The following is a 20,692-nucleotide window of genomic DNA, read 5'->3' as shown; positions in this document are numbered from 1 at the left end:
AATTAGAACCATTCAAAACAATAAAATGAGCCAAATAAGACAAGATTCAAAATGTGTGTGGTGAAGCTGTAGCAATGCTGATGAAGGCTGTCAAACTCCAAAAACCCTGTGCCATGTTTGGTGGAAATCTCCAGGGCTCTTTCTCAAAACATGAAGAAAGGATGTCGTAAACTCTGATAGAAAGCAAGAGCCAAGCTTTTATGGATTTCATGGGGCCAAACATGGCATGCTAGTGATTTTAAGGGGTCTTACTTCATTGGAACAAAAGATCCTTTAGGAAAACATCAAAATAATAAAGCTGATGTCAAGATGAAGTGGCAAACGGATAGGGTGAATTTGATAAGGACAACTGATCCAAACACAGGTGCTGTCCTATCAATTCCAGAGTAAACACACTGGGAAGGCCACACTGGTCACACAAAAATCACACAGAAAGGAAAAAGCAGGAGGAAGATGAATGGACTGCTAGGTGTGCGTTTCAGTTGGGTTATTTTTAGAAGCATCTAGCAACTCAAAAAAGGAGTTCAAACTTGACTTCCATTCACAAATACTTTCTAAACCACAAAAAATCACAATTAAAAAAATTGAATAGAACATATGTGTGGTTTTCTGGAGCTAAATTGAGCAATTTATTTTCTTGAGGTGATCCTCATTTCATTTGATATGATAATTATTTAAAAATTCTTACCTAAACAAGCATTTTATTATAAAATAATATCCACTATGCTACAAATTTACACTTTATTTTAAATTTTAAAATTTACATTTTATTATAAAGCAATGCTGTGAGTACATTATTTCTTATTAGTATATGTTTTATTTCTGCTCATATATTAGAAATGATATAATGAGTACTGAGATTATGACTTTTATTTAAAAAAAATAAATATAATCTTTCACACATATATTTTTAAGCCATGAAAGACGGCTTTCTCTCTTTAAATGTTTATATATTATTTATTATCAAACACATTAAAATAAATACAAAAATGTAGATAAAATTAAATCTGTCCATGTAACTTGGTTTACCTCTTTCTTTCTAAGTCATGATAACAAATAATCACCTTTTGTAACACTGATGAAAGACACACCTGTCCCAAAGAACAAGAAAAGCAGACGGCCAAGCCTCCTATTTTATATGATGTTCACACAAACAAAAGAGAAAGCAAACATTATTCCCTCTGCTTTCATAGCACAAAAGATTAAAACACCAGCTGGTGTTGCCTTCCTGAAGCCATCAATCACAGACACGATTGCCTAACAGCAACTGGAAGAGAAAAACATTTTATAAACTAAGGTGAAGTTATATGGAGAGAAGAGACCCACCTCATCCATTTGAGGATTTCTGGATGGTCACATGCACACACAGACACACACACAGACACACACACAGACACACACACACACACACCACATTCTCACCATGCGTGTGATCTTTATCTACATATTTCAAAGGTATCAGTGGTATCGGTTCTGACACAGCTGCCTACCGGGAAACCATGACCAGTTCACGATAAGGAGCATGTCTCTCACCCCTGACCATTTCCTTTCAGATCATTTGGATTGTGCATTTACTGTACAAAATGATAGGCTTTGCAATGACATTTCCATTCAAATTCACCATGTACTATGGCTGTATTTAACTGCCATTAGTCTCTCCTTGTCCTCTCTCCTGCCTTCACTAATCCTTTTCTTATTTTCAAAGAATCTTCCTTTTCCATTTTCATTGGGTGTGTATGTGTGTTTTGCAGGTCCACATAAGAGAGAAAATAAGTGAGGGCTGCTGAGAAGCCAAGGACAATGGCACTGGGTTTTGATCCTACTTCATGTACTGGCTTTGTGGGAGCCTAGCCAGTTTCGATGTTCACCTTCCTAGACCAGGATGGAGGGGGGAGGACTTTGGACTTTCCACAGGGCAGGGAACCCTGACTGCTCTTCAGACTGGAGAGGGAGGGGGAGAGGAGTGGAGGGAGGGGGAGAGGAGTGGGAGGCTGGTAGGAGGCGGAAATTTTTTTTTCAATAAAAAAAAGAGAGAGAGAGAGAAAATATGGCATTTGCCGAATGGTACTTGTCTTTCTGAGACAGTTGTTTTAATGATCCACAGTTACATACATTTTCTTATGAGCAAAATAATGTTGTTCTTCTTTAAGGCTGCATAAAAGTCTGTTGTGTATGTGATAGTTATCATGATTGTCAGCTTGACTGCATTAAAAAACACCTAGGAGCATTCCTGCCAGGAAGCAGGTAGACTACCTGCAGGCCTTCACCATGATTCCTCCAGATAATATTCCCTTTTCTCATGCCACGCTCTGCAACAGAATGCCTGTTTCAGCCATCTGTCCACACTGACCCCTGTCTCCAACTGATCCTCCAATATTCTTCTCCTAACTGTCCTCCCCCTACTCTGGTTTATTTCAGTACCCAACTCCAGCAGGCTCTCTCTAGGAAACCACAGGTCACTTCTGAGAGGGAAACAGAGAGTTAACTACATGCCCTCACCTCCTCCTCTGTTCCTTCAAGTCCAGTCCCTCCCCCATCCTCAGCTCTCTGGGAGACCTTCTCCTGTGCTTTCTCCTAACTCCATACTCTCACTCTCAGGGGAATAACTAAGCAAACCTGGTGGAACACGCAACTTTCTACCCTCTTAACAAGGTCCACTTGTGAGCCCAGCTTTTTTCCCATTCCCAAGTTTCAAGTCCCAGTAGACAGAAACATGTTTTACCTGAAACCCCTGTACTCCCACCTATCAGGAATTCAGAAGATTTTCCAACAGGCAACATAGCCACCACACTCTTCTAAGAACCTGAGAGAATACAGAAACAAGGGAACAAAACACACACACAACAAAGATAAGACCAGATATCAGCATATGGAACTACAATCCCCACCATCCCAAACGTCTAGATGCCAGCATAAAAACAAAATTAATAACATCCAGTCCAATATGAATGCACTAGAGCCCAGCATCCCTACCACAACAGACCCTGAATATTCCAACATATTTGAAGAACAAACAAAAGACCTTAAAACAGCCTTCATGATTATGGTGGAGGTATATAAAGAGGAAATGGATAATTTCCTTAAAGAAATCAATGAAAGCACAAACAAACAATGGAAGGAAATGAATAAGACTGTTCAAGTCCCGAAAATGAAAAGATATCAATAAAGAAAACCAAACCTGAGGGAAATCTGGAAATTAAAAATTTAAAAACTCAAACAGGAACAAAGCACAGAGGCAAGTTTCACCAAGAGAATACAAGGGATGGAAGAAAGAATCTCAGGCATTGAAGACACAATGGAATAAACAAATATATCAGTCAAAATGCTAATAAAAACTATTGGCACAAAATATCCAGACAATTTGAGACACTATGAAAAGACCAAATCTAAGAATGATAGTAATAAAGGAAGGAGAAGAAAGTCAGGTCAAAGGCACAGAAAATATTTTCAACAAAACCATAGAAGCAAATTTCCCTAACCCAAAGAAGGAGATACCAAATAAAGTACAAGAAGCATACAGAACAACAAAAAGACTGGTGAAAAAGAGCAAGCCCCCTGGGTAGTAATCAAAACACTAAATGTACGGAGCAACGAAAGAATAATAAAAACAACCACTACACAAATCAATATGATTGTTACTAAGAAAACTGGGAATCAATATACCTTAAGACATTGTTAAGGTATTAATTATTTTAATTAAATTAATGAAATTAAATTAAGTAAATTTAATTAAATTAATTAAGGTATAAATTATTAAGACCCAGTTATTCCACTCATGTGACTATACCTAAAAGTTGCTCCATCCTACCACAAAGACACTTGTTCAACTATGTTCATAGCAACTTTATTCATTATAGCCCAAACTGGAAACAACCTAGATGTCCCTCAATTGAAGAATGGATAAAGAAAGTGTGGTGCATTTACACAATGGAGCACTACTCAGCTGTTAGAAATGATGACACCGTGAAATTTGCAGGCAAATGGAATGAACTAGGAGAAAAAATATATCATCCCAGGTGAGGGATCCCACACTAAGAAAGACGAATATGATATGTACTCCTTTATATGTGTATATTAGCTGTGAAGTTAGAGACAAACAAACTACAGTCTACAGCACCACAGAGGGCAGGTATAGAATAAGGGACTAGAGGGAACAGATATCCTCAGAAAAAGGAAATACAATAGATATTTATAGGTTATTTGTAGGGGTATATGGAATGGTCGAACCATCAGGTCGGGACGGAAACAGGAGAGAGGGTAATAGGTGAGAATATGGGGGGAGAAATAGCTAAAATTAGGGATTATTTGAGCAGTAGTATGAAAACTTAATACAGTAGAAACCTCCAAATATATATACATATATGAAGGTGATCCAAATGAAATTGCCAAACAATGGGGAAGACAGAGTTCCAATTAGCCACCTCTTGTCACCAAACAAAGCACCCTGTTCTGGGTTTAGGAAGCATCTAATTGAGTTTTACCCAAAGGGTCCCCCACAGGAACCCTTTTCCCCAGTAAAAACCCAGGCTTTTGGAGGGGTCTATACCAGGCCCTCTGTGTTTATGTTTTGGCTTTCAGTTGAGTGTTTTGATGGGATTCTTAAGTGTGTGAATGAGTGGGTATCTGACTATTGTGTCTTCTCTTGGGCTCTTTTCCTTCTGTTGGCTTGGCTTGTCCAATTTGATGTGATAGTTTTTCTTTTATATTATTATACATTAAAAGCAAATGGATGAATAAATGAATGAAAATCTAGTGACTAGGGTAAAGATAACAACATGAACCATCACATATCTTCTGGAAGATGGAAAATCAGTTTTCTCCAATGCAATGAATGATGACAGGACTCATATTCAAAAGTAATTAACCAACAGGCTTTTGTTGTTGCTACAATTTGATTTGATTGAAGTTTTTTTATTTCACAGTTGCATATTCATTTCTAGACCAATGCACCAACAAAATCTAGAAATGAATATACAACTGTGAAATAAAAATTGGTCTTTTGTTTTTTGTTTTGTTTTGTTTTTATAAAAATACATTTGTTTCATATATCTTTTTCTATCCCTCTAAGTTGATATCTATGGTCAAATGTGCAAATACAGATCTTCGATCCAGATGTGTGGGTCCAGATGTGTGGGTCCAGATGTTTGATCCAGATGTTCAGATCCAGATGTAAAAACCAGGTGTGTAAATGCATATGTAAGATCCAGATGTGTGAACCCAGATGTTCTGATCCAGATGTATGGATCCCGATGTAAATCCAGATGTTCGGAACCAGCCAGCAGATCCAGATGTGTGATTCCAGATGTTATATCCAGATGTGCGAGCCCAGATGTTCGATCCAGATGCAAATACAGATGTCAGACCCAGATGTGCAAATCCAGATGTTCTGATCCAGATGCAAAACCAGATGTTCGGAACCAGCCGGCAGATCCAGATGTGTGATTCCAGATGTTATATCCAGATGTGCGAATCCAGATGTTCGATCCAGATGCAAATACAGAGGTCGGACCCAGAAATGTGAATCCAGATGTTCTTATCCAGATGTTTGATCCAGATGTTTGATCCAGATGTGCACTCTTACCTTTTCATTTTGATCCTCCCATTCCACTTCCTCCCAATCCACCCACAGCTATCTGTTTTATTTTCCTTTCCTAATGAAATCTATCTGTCCCCACTAGTCCCTTACTCTATACATAATCTCTGAATCTAAGGGTTTCAGCTTCGTTATCACTCTATAACTCTTCATAAATAAATTCTTAAATAAATTTTTAAAGAATTTATAAGTCATTACAGCTCAGTGTACCTAGATAGTGAATTATCATGGATTATCAATTTCGGAAAAATTAGCATGAAGATATTGCACAGAAAATAAAACTTTATCATTGTGATATGATATTGCAATATCTTCATGCCCAGAAATTCATATCACAATGATGAAGTTTTAGCTACATATGCATGCTCTTTATTTTGTAGTTGACTTGACATGGAGGGTCATATTTATTTCATGGATTTTTAGGATCCTTAAAACTCTATAATTGAAGAAATTGACTGTATGTTTGTTAGGGTTTGTATTACTGTGATGAAATACTATGATCAAAAAGCAAGAAAGGGTTTATTTGGCTTAAGCTTCTACAGTGTAGTCCATCAGTGAATGAAGCCAGGGCAGGAATCTGGGGTCAGGAGCTGATGTAGAGGCCATGAAGGGGAGCTGCTTGTTGGGTTACTCCCCATGACTTGCTCAACTTCTTATAGAACCCAGTACCAACAGTCCAGGGGTGGCACCAGCCCTACATTTCCTCCCCCATCAATCACTAATTAAGAAAATGCCCTACAGCTGGACCATATGGAGGCATTCATTCTCTCAATTGAGGTTCCTTCCTTTCAGATTACTCTAGCATGTTTCAACTTGACATAAAGTTAGCCAAGACAGGCTGTATTTGATCCAAATTCTCTTTCCAATACTGTTTGTTGTACAGGATGGTGTAATGGATATAAAACATAAATGATTATGAAATGCAGGGCATGTAGAGATCAACCCCATGAGTACACATTTTTTCTAGGTAAAACTGTTTATCTGAGTGCCAGTTAGTCCAAAAGGAAGTCAGAAGATGTAACTCCTGAAGAGTCTATATCCTTAGAGGCTCCAGGGCTGAAACGGAAGGCTTCCAATGTACAATTAAATAAGATGTTTTAATACAGGTACATGTTCAAACATATTTAATACTCCTCAAGATAACTGGACTAATGGGAGAATAATAGTAGACATAGTTTAAGCACATCACTAACATATGTATCATTTAACAAATATGTATGTTTCTATTGTTCAGTTTGTGGGAGGCAGTGGATATGTTATAATTTATTGCAGAAAAGTTAATGTTAATCACAAGTATTTCTATGAACTTTGGCATTCAAATATAAGCAGTTTGAAATGTATATATCTGGTTCACACATTTAATTGAACAATTCTACTGCTTGTCTTGCTTTTCCCCAGATTTTCAGGACAAGAAGAACCCTTGTTATTCTTGCCATGAGAACATCACTGAGTTGCAAGCTGTGGGAATTTAAAGATACGAAGGGTCAAAGAGTCAAATTCCGCAGGACATGGAAGCACAGTAGCTATTAAGCATAACAAACAATAACTTCAAATATTGAAGTGAAAATGCAAGATAATAATATCTTCAAAACATTTATGCCAAATTTCAGATATTGCTAATGATTTTTACCATGTGAATTTTATATTGTTAAAAATACTCAAAATTGCTCTAATATATTACTGCTCATTAAAAGTAATATTTTGAATGATTTTTGTGGCTATTCTTAAGAATTTTTAGCCTGTGACATTATATCTCTGGGATTTTAAACCTCAGAGGAAATAAGCAAGCCCAAAAGGATACTTTATAATTAAGCCTTGTGATAAACTATTACAGAATTTGGAAGGCCCTGTATTCCTGGTGCTCCCTCATCAGTCTTGACCTCTGGCGTGTAGGAAATGTCAGTGGCCTCTGTACACACACATGTAGACATGGCTTTATAAAAATTTAAGCCAGTTTTTTTTAAATATCTTGTTACTTAGTCATATGCCTGAATGACCTGACATTTTAAAACTGAAGGGTATCTAATATATTTTTGTAAGGATGCCAAGAGATAGAATGACATATGGTTCATGTTCTTAACATCTTTTTTACATTCGTTTAGGCTTGACTATGAGAAAAACAGGGAACCTCAAAGCATTTACTCCCAATTTTCATTAAAGTATATCTTCAAGTAGATGGTCCAGGAAGTTCTTAAGGATGGGTTTATTTTTGCCCTTCAAGTTGAAGAATCTAATTCTTTACAATAACACACAATTCCTCACTGATATATCCACAGCATAACTCCTGCAGCCAAGCCTCAAGGATCGTTGTGGAAGAGAGGGCAGGAATATGGTAAGAGTCAGATGAACAGGCTGCTTTCTGTGAGTTTGTGCCTCCTAGAAATGCCAGATGTTACACCACTAAAGTCTCAGCAGCATGACTGCCTAAACATGAAATGAACAAGGGCAACCACAATAGATATGCTAAAATCGACAGGGGAAATACCATGAGGCTTCAGCCCTACAAAGAGTATAGGCTGTTAAAGAATGTTGAGGGTATGAGGAAAATCTTCTCCAGTGAAGAGCTCACCAAGTAGTTACCCCATATCAAATGGTCAGCACCAAAAACATGCATACAAGTAACATTCTACAGATTGAGAAGGGTATCGTTATATACTTAGGAATATATATGCATATACATGTATGCATTTACATGTGTGCATACACACATATGTGCACATGTACATAGCAACAATTATAGAAAAAGAAGAAGTCATGAATTCAAAAAAAGAGCAAAGGATGTTAGGTGGGAGGATCTAGATGAACGAAAGAGAAAGGGGAGAATGGTGTGATTTTATTATTATATAAAAATAGATAAATGGAATAGGGTTGACTCTTAGCTCTGATAAGGTCCCCTGTTCTAAGTGTGTGTGGTGGGATTGAGTAGGTAGTACTTTGTCCTAATGGAATAACTATAAATAAGCTTTATAGGTATGGACACATGCCAAGTATTAAGAATTTCTTAAAAGCATGGCGTGCAGACTATAGTCAACTAAAAGGATATAAACTCTGAAAAAATATTTTCCATCTGTACAGATAAAACTTAACAGCTATGAAATGAATGAAGAAGACTGTGATAATTAAATAATTAAAATAAATGGACACGATTAAGAGAAAGTAAGAGGTATATATTGAAATTTACATATTTTAGCAAATATAGTACCTATTTGCTGTTACTAGTATGTTTGCCATTCCCATTGTTCACCGGACTGGCACATAGATCCAGCCTCCATACATGTCCAACGTCAGCACGACCCTTTGATGGCCTGATTTCTGTTCCCTGCTATGATCTATTTCCCCTTTGGTTCTATTAATTCACAAACGTGGTGCAATATGTTACATCAATCATCTGATAGGCTGGGTTCCTGTCCTTCTTTATATGCATGATTCTTCTCACTGTTAAAAACAAAAAAAGAAAACAATAACAAAAGAATGAAAGCAAAAATGCTTGTGTAACAAACAGAAAACAGCACTCTTCTTTGATTAGTCACAAACCCAAATACCACAAAATTAACTGTGGTAACATGTCAATCAATGCCCTGGATTCCTTTAAGTTGTGACCCTATAAGTCTAGAGGAAGAGTATAAAGTTCATACTAAGAACAATTAGTGAGCATTAAACCAGTCATTCATTATTTAGACCATGATATTTTGTGAAACCTTTTAAACAAAAATTTCAGACACAATACAACCACTAAAGCCACAATAAGTGGATCAACTCTGTTCAAACTCACCAGTAGTGAAAAGTCAATTTTTTTTGTTTTTGTTTTTTGTTTTGGTTAAATTCTGACACAGTGGGACAAATTGTGTCTAGCACGGAGCCAAGAAAGACTGTTCTTATAACTCTTCTTTGTCATCTGTCACTCAACCCCAATTTGCTTCATATGAATTATGACAAAGACTCAAATGATGATTTCAATTTTCCAAAGTCAAATATTAGATAATATTTAATTTGGCAAACAACATAATGACATATTTTTCTAGTCAAGACTCCAGAAAGGACAGCCTTCTCTACTGTATTCCCCTTGCTCTGATCTCGTCCAAACCACTGTTAGAAGGCATTCTTTGTATTCTTAGTTAGCTTCCCTTGACCCTTTGGGGTTGTTGTGAATATTTCCCCCTAAGGATTTAGGGACATTTCTTGGCATGGATAATTGTCCGCATCTTTCCTGGCTTGCTATCTGGTGTAAATGCATGTGACCTTTAGGCCAGTTGTTTTTCCATACAGACTGTTTTTGTAACGAAAGAATGTATCTTGTAAGCATGCCCAAGAGGCGTTGCTAATAGGACCTTCACATAAACACTTCAATATCTTATCTTTGACTCCTGTTTATGTAAAATGTTCTGGTTTTTAGATGGAAAGTCTAATTATTAAATTTGATGAAAAAAATCGAATCTTATAAATAATTGCTAACTTTAACATTATTTGAATTTTACTTTATTAGAGAAAAATCATATAAAATTGCCATAGTTATGGTAAAAAAAAATAGTGCTAATTTTACATTTTGACCAAGCAGTTTTTTCTTTCCTAGGAGAGCCAGAAAAAAAAGTTAAATGCTCAGCTTGAAGAGAAAAGACAAGCCCTGAAGGTCTGGCCCAGTCATTCATCAGCTGTGTGATGAGGACCATGCGTGTAAGTTTACTTGGGCCTCAGTTCCTTCAGCTGAGAAGCTGAGCATTCATAGTTTGCTCTGAACCACATTCTTGTGAATATAAAAGAAATGGTACATGGAGAAAATACCCTAAAGACCACAGTAAAGACACTGGGAATCATTATATTGGATCAAAATGACATTTCGTTTCTCTTTTCTCTCCGGATTTCTTTCTCTTGTCTTTCCTGATGGGTGAGTTTGATCTTGTTTGTTGACTTCTTGTGCGTGCCTGACTTACTAACTGGCCTTGGGAACTTTATTTTGTGTTGGACTGTGGGCATTAGGAGTTCTATGGAATAGAGTTACTGGCCCCTTCTGAACAAGAAAGTCAGCTTAGGCAAGCATGTTTCACAGCTTACATAGCCAGTAAAATGCAAAGATTCAGTCACCTTTTCCACTTGCTGGCTCTTAGGAGGGCATTTAAAATTAGTATGCCTGTGCCCAAACTGATAGCATTGAACCAAAGCTGCCATGCAGAAGGAAGTTTAATTCACCAAACATTTCTTTAATAATTAATCTCTAGCAAGTACGCATTGCACACAATGCTGGTCAACAGGACAGAGCTAACCTCCAGTAGTCTACAGTATAATATACATACTTCTATGTAGACATGTATGCTCCCTGGGTTTGTCACAAGTGCCCCTACTTTACAGACAAGAAAACTGAAAGAGAATCCCTGATTCCGTGTGTGAGGTTTCTCTAAACAAAGAAAGCAAAACCCAGAAGTTTTGTCCTCTGAAATATTATATGCTGAACAGAACTCATTTCCTGAAAGATGTGTGCTCTCCTGGCAGAAATGACAAATGAATTGGCAGATCCAGTGCCGAGGAAATATTTGGCCCCTTGTTTTAAAATTAATAAAAATTTAGAACAAGTATGTAGCCACACCATGTTGACTCAAGAGTGGGAAGTCTGGCCCAGCAACAGGACAACAAGCCTGGACTGACTCAGTCTCAGTCTACCCTCTGCCTCTGTACCTGTGCCCTGTGATTCTGAGTAAGGGAGCACGGTATGAAAAGAACAGTAGTGCTCAGTCTGCTTATCATGTCTGCCCGGTTGCCAGCGGAGGGATCCTGAGGCCACGAGGCATGTGGCAGGACGGCAGAGCACTCTGGTTGCAGTCCTGTGAAATAAATGAGAAGTACCAACCACTTTTTCGCGCTATCAGGAAATAGGGCAAAGAAACAGGAAGCTCTGGGGACTCCAGGCACCCACAAAGAGGGAATCACCTTGCCCACTTCATAACGGTGGTCAAAACTATGAAATTTTTGTGCCTTTTTAGCTTGGAGGAGTCCACAGAAGAGATATCTAAAACGAACCGGCCTAACTGGCTACTCCAATGCATTCTGTTTCTGAAAACTGTACCCAAAAGTAATCCCCAGCCTTTTCCCTCGGTAAGTAACAAATGCCTGTGATTATTTCTCAGACCTTAGCGACCTCCTCAGTGTAATCCCTATGATTCGGGTCAAGCAAACCATGTGTTTACTTGAATATAAAACTGATGTAGCCCGAGAAAAGACCAGGTGTGTTTCCTGTCTGAAATGGTAGTTTGGCTCTTCTGGGTGCTATTCAAGGGACCTACTGGGATGTGTCCACTGTCATCTCTTGAGATTGTCATTTTAGATAGTGCCTCTCTCCTTAATCCCTAGCCATCTGATGTACTTTTTTATGTCTCCTGAACTTAAGCACCGAAAATAAAATGGATAGGATCTACAGTTCTAACAGCCTCTAACACTGGCAGGGTGAATGTTCAGATGCCTTCCAAGGATTTATTTTATAGTTCCCTTAGGATTTCTACAAAGTAGTTTAGTTACTGTATGCTTAATACAGAAGTCACCAAAAATGTGAAAAAAACAAGGAAAAAAATGAAATCAGCTATATACTAAACATAAAGTGTTTGCTGTTCCTTACTACTTAAATGTGTGCATACACATGGTAAGAAAGAATGTGTCTTGGCTGCTTTGGGACTGTATACAATAATTTCAATTAGAGGGTTCTCAAAATGTCTTTGTTAAAAAGTGTTTCCTGCAAAATGAATCATCTGCTGTGTGTCTTGACTCTTCCAGAGTTCCTCTGCATGACTTGGGGATTTATCTGAATAAATTACCCCTGCCTTTTGAATTATTAATCTTGGCTGCATGATATGCAAATCAGACTGCCCTGGCCATGTCTAGCGACACAGCACTGGGTCAGAAGCTGTCTCCAGCTCCTGGCAGGGTTTCTGTCAAGAGAGAGGCCGTCAGCAGAATGGTAAGGGACTCTACAGCCTCTGCCTCCCCAACACACTAAGGGAGGGCAGGCTTTCTGGTGAGGGCTACTTTTCAAAGTGGCCTGTGACCTGAAGGGTGCTCAGGGAACTGCTCTTAAGCAAAGGTGAAGAAGCAAAGGGACAAGACTGTCCCGTCTGACTGTCGCATCTACTTTCTATGACTTTAAATGCACTGATTTAATGGCTAAATACTACATCTATTTTACTTTAAGAGGTCTGCTGTATTTGATAATGTCTCAAAAAATAATTACAAAGATTTGAATAAATACAAGTATTTACAGAAAGGGGGAGCAATCTTTTATCATGAAAAATAATTTACAATGTAAATTTAAAGAAAAATATAATCATTACAAACTTTAAATTTTGTGTTTACTGTAGCAAAATGAGTATATATAAGAGTAAGATATACTAAAGAAAATGGTGGGTTGCAGAAGCAATTGCTTTGGAATGTTACTCACCAGAACATTCTAAACTGTATAATCTATTCTCTAACAATCTAATGAAAAATGTGACTACTTGATACAAACTAGAATTTTTAATGCTTTGGTGTTATTTGTGGAATATAGAAAAGTAAAGCAATTAATAAGTAACAAATGCTTGTGTTTTTATACATACAAAGACAGTTCCATTTGCGTTGTTTAGTAATGAAAGTAGCTTGTTGTAATGTCTTCCTGACGATGCAACTTTCCAGGGTCAGCTGAAATTTTAATTTCTGTTAGGCTCTCTGTAATGATCAAGGATATAGAATAACATCTTTATTAGAATAAGGGGATTTTTATTAATGTCAAATTTCAAAACTTCTAGTAAAGAACACACATTATTTTCACATTTAAGAGTACTGATTTTATAATGAATTTTCTATCGTTTCAAAATAAAAGTGAGTGTTAGCAATTTTCTCATTTGAGTGCACTCTGTTTGTGGCTTATTAGCTCTAGCAGACGTTACGCGTGGGGGCTAGGAACTAGCGATTGCACGTCAGTGGTCAATGTGTTTCTTAAAGAAAATGCTGTGCCAATAGTTCACCCTGAGAAGCAACAACATGTTAGTCAGCACGCCCATCGCCTAAAAACAGGATGGCTTCCGGGAAATGGGAGAGAGGCGAGTAATACTCCACGGGAAATGCCCCCTTGCATTGGGAGTTTTGCTTAAATGAACACACATTACTTCCATAATTTATATAATTATGTGGTAAGAAAAACACTCTCCAATAGACACAGCACTGAATTTTGAACACAATGTTCTCAAAATAGTGTGTCCTCATGAAGTTAAAGCAACTTACATGTATTGCACAGCCTATCTCTAGAAAACCATACCTGCTAGTGCTGTGCATGTGGAAAGGGCTATAAAAATACTAGAACTGATTTGTTTCAAAATTTCCCTGACTTTTTGCTATTTGTATTCACTGTATTACACAATTAATTCACACTTTATCCACATACTTTTTGTTTTTGTTTAATTATTTCTTGTCCTTTAGATTATAATTATCCTTTATATATCCTTTAGAATATATATATATATACTTTAGATTATAATTATCCTTTAGATTATAATTATCCTTTATATATCCTTTAGAATATATATATATATATATTTTAGATTATAATTGTCCTTTATTTTTTTTGGTTTGCTTGTTTGTTTTTTGCTTTTGTACTCTCTTTCAAATTCATGGCCTCTTTTATTCATTAATTGCTGTTACATGCATATAAATATGTACATGCATATATACACACAAATACAATCTATTCAGTCCATATAACGTTATTTACAAAACACCTCCTGTAACAAAGGAGTTTTTTTCTTTCAAAACAAAAAATTTCTAAGAGGAAATTGTGGAAGAGGGGCAGGAAGACTGTAAGGTTGTAAGATCAGGGAGCTTCCTGTGAGACTGTGTCTCCTAGTAATGACAGAAGCTGCAAACACAAATCGCACCAACATGACTGCCCAAACTGAGCTGAACAAAGACAACAACAATAAACATGCTGAAGTAGGTGGGGGAAAGACCACGAGGTCTCAACCCCAACAAGGAACTACAGCCAACTAAGGAATGCAGAGAGTGGGAGCAATAGTTTTATCCTGGAAAGAGCAACTGCTTATCCAAAACCACACAGTCAACCTGAAAATAAACACTTTCAAAGTTAGGATGTTGTAGTGAAGGGTGTTTGTTCTTAAAGCAAGATTTGCTCTAGGAGAAGCTATACAAAGGTATAAATGAAAGTCATCAATTAATTTAGCCATTTATTTTCTTTAGCTGGCCCTGGAATTCTCTGTTTTTACTAAACCCTCAGTCTCCAGGCTCTCTGGATTACTAGAAAACACAATTCTCCATCACTTCACCTTGGCTCCTGACTGCAGACTGGTAGCTCCTGGCAGCCGGGCATCTAGTTGCGTATGTCTTCGTGAATACATTTTCCATTTCATTTTGTGATCCATACAAATTACACAAACCTGTGGCACTTCCTCAGCGTAAATGGCATCCGGTATAATCAGAGAGAGAGAAAGAGGAAATTCAGAATAAAATAAATGGGTTCCCTAGCTTGAAGGAAACTTTCCTTTGTCTTAATTTTCATTTAATGTATGTACCAATGCTTCAGTATTTCCCACATGACCTAAAGATCACAAACTGAGTCTTGGAGATCTCCAGTATTGAAGTCAAGACAAACAAGGATTAGGGACAAAAAAAAATATTGTCAGATAAAGAAAAGGAAGAAGAGTCTGTAGTGTTCTAGAAGTCAAGGAGAAAAAGGCATCCACACTAATGGCACTGAGAGCTACCGCAATGGGTCTAACAGTGAGAAGTGTTTGCCATCTAAGGAGCTATGCATGTTAGTTTTTTCAGAAACCCATGTCCCCCTCTACCTTTTTTTACTTGTTTATGTTTTTGAAAATTTCACACAAGTACTATATTTACATCATTTCCTCCTTTGTCTTCCTCCCATCTAACTTCTCCTGTGTTCTTCTACTCCTCAAAATTTTCTGTAACTTTTGTTACAGACAGGCATGCATATACACAGAGAGACACATATTTAATAAATACATACGTACATAATGTACATGTATATACAACCCACCATTAAGCCCATCTAGTGCTGCTTGTAGACACACATGCTCAGCAGTGATCACTTGGGATTCAATAACATCAGGAGCTCATGCCTAGAGATGACTGATTTTCCCCTCTCCATCTCGGTGAGCTCAGGGGTAAAGGCAGCTGTCTGATGGTTGTGGTGAGCAGGATGGAGTAGCTGGAAAGAAGTCTGGAAACTGAAAGAAACATGAAATTGAGAAACGTAATAAGGGCTTCCATTCTCTACAAAGGAATTAAAAGTGAAAACACAAGGCTGAGCTCTCCGGCTGTTTGTGGGAGCATCAGACAGCGATGTGTAAGCATGAAGGCCTGAAGTGAATGCCCAGTGCCCATGTTAAACGGGGGGGGGGGGGGGAGAGGGCATGGACAATCCCAAGTTTGGAGAGGCAGAGACAAGAGGATCCCTGATGCTATTTAAACAATTGTCGTAGTTGACTGGCGAGCTTCCAGTGCAGAGAGAAAGCATGACTTGAACAGTCAAGTGGTGAGTGAAGAAATATATGCCATCCTCTGGTTTCCACATGTACAAATACCTGTGTGAACACAGATGCACGCATCCACATGCATGTAGACACACCTCATAAGAGCAACGGTAAAATACTGAAGTTATCTACAAACTTGGGATGGAATTTCACAAATAAAACCTGCCAAAATACCAGAAACCAACTTCAATGAAATCTAAATTTGACAAAAGTAGATATATTTTCTGTGTATCTTTCTCATAGAAAGCTTCGCTGAAATAGGTCAGGGTATTTGTATTTGTAATGAAATAATTCTTTCACTGTAACTAATTTTATTTTCAAACTTGTTTTTTCTATTAGAAATAATTAGGATCCAATATTTTAAAGTCTCTACATACTTTCAGATGATTCAAGTCTTTGCAATATTCTAACTCCGATGTAGCCTTATTGCCAGAGAATGAAGACAAGTTATCAAAATATTTGAAGTTTGAATTCGTATTCAGAGAGTCTTACTACTATGTTTTATTAGTTGGTGTGGTGGTTACTTTTAAAAGCCAATGTGACATGACCTAGAGTTACCTGACACAGATTCTCAATGAGAGACTGTCTATATTATCTGTGGGCGTGTTTGTGGGAGATTGTCCTATTTAAGTGATGCTGGAAACCCAGCCCACCATGGTCAGTACCATTTCTTAAACAAATGCTTGAGCTGTAAAATATGTGGAGAAATCCAGCTGAGACAATGAGTACGCATGCGTTCATTTCACTCTACTCTTGTCTGCGAATGTGATGTCGTTAGAAGGCTTCCACGCCTTGATGGACTGGGAACTGGAACTGTGAGCTACAATAAACTCTCCCTAAGTGACTTTTTGTCAGGGCATTTTATTTCAGCATCAGACATGAAACTAGAAACGTTAGGAAGGTGGTCTCTGCGAGGACTAAGTCTGGATATGGTGTTCTCAAAATTTGGATGCTGGGACCTAATTGTAGGGAACGGTAGAGCTTCTGTGAATGCAGAGGACTTTGTCCTCCTGATGCAGATCATGGCTTTGTAACAGAGGACGAAGGGATCTGATGTGCTCTTGCCCTTGCCGGGAGAATAGCGTGACTCGCCCCCAGACAGTGAATCTGCTTGCACTTTCGTCTTACTTCCCTAACTGTGTGAGGAAGTAAAATAGTTCTATTATTTCTAGAATGCCCATCACAAGATATACTGGTCTAGCCACTGGAATTGACTAAAATAGGGCAATACTGAAGCATCTCCACTTCAGTGGAATCGTGTCTCAGATGGTTCTACTACCATCCCCTACTTCATATTTTTATTAATATTAAATGAAGCCATCCTTGGAAAGAGGTGAACACAGTGCCTGGTTACACTGTTAGCTTTCAAGACATTGTGGCCATCATTATTATTTCTAAGGTTTTCAGTATCCTGTTTTAAATCTTAAGACACTATATTTTAAGGTGGACTAAGTAATCTGTTCTAAGTTCAATAAAATAAGAAAAATTGTTTACTATGTACAACCAGCTAAAAACTATTTAAAAAGACAACAGTATCCAACAACCCTATTCCCTTTCCTGGGTTAGAGCTCAATTCAGTTTTACTCAGCAGAATGTATAAGAATCTGTGTCTGGCCCTGAAGATACAAAGATGAGCTGGAGTCCTCTCATTGCTTATTTGGTTGCTTTCCTGTTTTTAAGCCCACTTTTTATTTCCATGCTGAGCTCTGGCACATGTTGCTCCTCTGTCTGGAAACAACTCTTCTTTAGGTAAAGATCTGGTTCTTATTTCCAGACAGTGAGTGACACTCCATCCTCAAACTTGCTCACATTTTCATTGTACTTACGATTTTTATCTATCTATCTATCTATCTATCTATCTATCTATCTATCTATGTGTGTGCACAGTTGTGCTTGAGCGTGCACATGTGTACATGAGCAAGTATATGTGTGGAGGTGAGAGAACAAACTTCAGGAGTCATTTTTCTTCTTCTAACATTTTAATTATTACCTGCTTTAATTCATATCTCTAACACAGCATCCTGTGTATTTTTCCCTGCTTCTTCCTAGGAAATCATCCATTGCCTGTCATTAGCCACTCTGCTTTCTTCTTTGCTATCACACCCAGTGATAAGGATGCAGTTTGAAGATGCTCAATGAAGCCTTGATGAAATAATATAGTCACGTGCTCATGTAATGTATGTGTTTGTATACAATGTGCTAATGTCTATAAACATGTGTTTTTTTTTTTTTGAGACAGGGTCTCACTGCATAGCCTTGGCTAGTCTGAAATTCACTATGTAGACTAGGTTGTCCTGGAACTCACAAAGATCTGCTTGCCTCTGCTTTCCCAGCCCTGGTATTAAAGGCATACCTCATCATACATGACTAATGTATGTATTCATCATCAGCTCTCCACAGTTAAGTGTTAGATTGTTCAATTACTCTTCCACCATTTGTCCTTGGACACAGTCTAGTGCTGAATCTTATATTTCCTTTCTGCTTTAGTCACAGAATACATCTTGTCAGAACTGGCTGGCTGCAGAGAGCATCTTGAAAAAGTACTACCTCTCCACATTTTACGGGATTGAGTTCGTTGTCGGGATGCTCGGGAACGTCACAGTGGTGTTCGGCTACCTCTTCTGCCTGAAGAACTGGAACAGCAGCAACGTGTATCTCTTTAACCTCTCCATCTCCGACTTTGCTTTCTTGTGCACGCTTCCCATGCTGATAAGGAGCTACGCCAATGAGAACTGGATCTATGGAGATGTTCTCTGCATAGGCAACCGCTATGTGCTTCATGCCAACCTGTACACCAGCATCCTGTTTCTCACTTTTATCAGCATCGATAGATACCTGCTCATGAAGCACCCTTTCCGAGAACACATTCTGCAAAAGAAGGAGTTTGCCGTTTTAATCTCTTTAGCTGTCTGGGTCCTGGTGACCTTAGAAGTCCTACCCATATTCCCTTTCATTAACTCAGAAGGGACGGACAAGGACACCAGCTGCAGAGACTATGCAAGCTCTGGAACTCCTAAGTACAGTCTCATTTACAGCCTGTGCCTGACTTTGTTGGGCTTCCTCATTCCTCTCGCTGTGATGTGCTTCTTCTATTACAAGATGGTAGTCTTCCTAAAGAGGAGGAGCCAGCAACAGGTGACTGCCGTGCCCCTGGACAAGCCTCTGCGCCTGGTGGTCCTGGCGGTGGCCATCTTCTCTGTACTCTTCACACCCTACCATATCATGCGCAATGTGAGGATCGCCTCGCGCCTGGATAGCTGGCCAGAGGGATGTTCGAAGGAAGTCATCAACTCCTTATACATTGTGACCCGGCCTCTGGCTTTTCTGAACAGTGCCATCAACCCCATCTTCTACTTTCTCATGGGAGACCACTTCAGAGAGATGCTGATTAATAAGCTGAGACAGTACTTCAAGTCTCTTACGTCCTTCAGGTCATGAGCTGCTGGGTGCCAGTCTTCACTCAGCCAAATTGCTCTGCAGCTGAGTAAGCACCAAGTAAACCACAGTCTCGAGGGTTTAGCTCCCTGCCACACACAATGCTGAAGTAGAAAAACTGTGCCTGGACACCCAACTAGTCTGGTTGAATAGGTACATATATACCAGAGGAGCAACTATCTGTCCTTCTTTCGGGTTGTGCTCAAAATATGGGAAAATATGCATCAAAAAGTATTGATACCATCACCTAAGAACTGAAGAAGGTGAACTAATGGTGTCAATGCTTGGGCACTTAAGAGCCAAAACCTTGGAACTTTTAAGAACTTTTCTATCAGTGTAAAAGGAATAAAAGATGATAGATAGATAGATAGATAGATAGATGATAGATAGATAGATGATAGATAGATAGATGATAGATAGATAGATAGATAGATAGATAGATAATCATGCTGCATTCATTGCATAATTGGCCAGGTGATAAACATGTTTAGGAAGTATTCTCTGCTATTTTTATTCTTGCAATATGAAAACATTATGTGAAAAATAAATAGAACTCAATATACACCATTAACTGTTATTTTTAGAAGTTATTTTCTTGAAAAATGTAAATAACAGCAAAGCTTAGTAAAGCAATATAATTAGTTTTTCTGTACTGATCATGAACTGTAATTTATCATTAATGAACCAATCCTTTTCTTTTAGATGGGCTGTAGCAAATAAGGATCTTAGTTTAGGTTAGTGGGATGTAAAATGTTCAACGATAGGTATGTTCTAATTTGGCTCTCACGAAATTTGTCCATGATGAAAGTCCATAGTAAATTTACTCAAATATTGAAGACACATGTGATGAACAGATTCAGAAATTCCACCATTATAGAACTCTACATATGTTGGAAACTCACAGCAAAATAAAGCACACCAAGATGAGTTCACTGTTTCTTTGACAAGCATGCTGTCTGGAATTTTTGATGTCCAAAACACAGAAATATAGTAAAAGTCCCCTCCACTTCCATCGTCCTGAAGCAAAGAACTTTAAAGCACATTATTGGGGCCGGAGCATAGCATGAAGAGCACTTGCTGCTCTTGCAGAGGTTTCAGTTCAGTTCCCAACACCCAACACTGAGCAGCTCCCAGCTCCCTG

General features: G+C 38.2%; 1 protein-coding gene across 1 annotated transcript; it reads left to right on the top strand.

Moving 5' to 3' along the window:
- Window positions 1–12,502: 12,502 nt before the first annotated feature.
- Sucnr1 (succinate receptor 1) lies at window positions 12,503–19,554 on the top strand. Its single transcript, XM_041658884.1, has 2 exons — window positions 12,503–12,533; window positions 18,604–19,554. Exons 1-2 carry the CDS (start codon window positions 12,531–12,533, stop codon window positions 19,552–19,554), a joined length of 954 nt encoding a protein of 317 aa, XP_041514818.1. The 5' UTR covers window positions 12,503–12,530.
- The last annotated feature ends 1,138 nt before the right edge of the window (window positions 19,555–20,692 follow it).

This window comes from Microtus oregoni, unplaced genomic scaffold (genome assembly GCF_018167655.1).
Source record: "Microtus oregoni isolate MIOR12 unplaced genomic scaffold, Mior012 000010F_ref0000083, whole genome shotgun sequence".
Lineage (NCBI taxonomy): Eukaryota > Metazoa > Chordata > Mammalia > Rodentia > Cricetidae > Microtus > Microtus oregoni.
The sequence above is the reverse complement of the archived record's forward strand: the minus strand, read 5'-3'. Positions and strand labels throughout refer to the sequence as shown.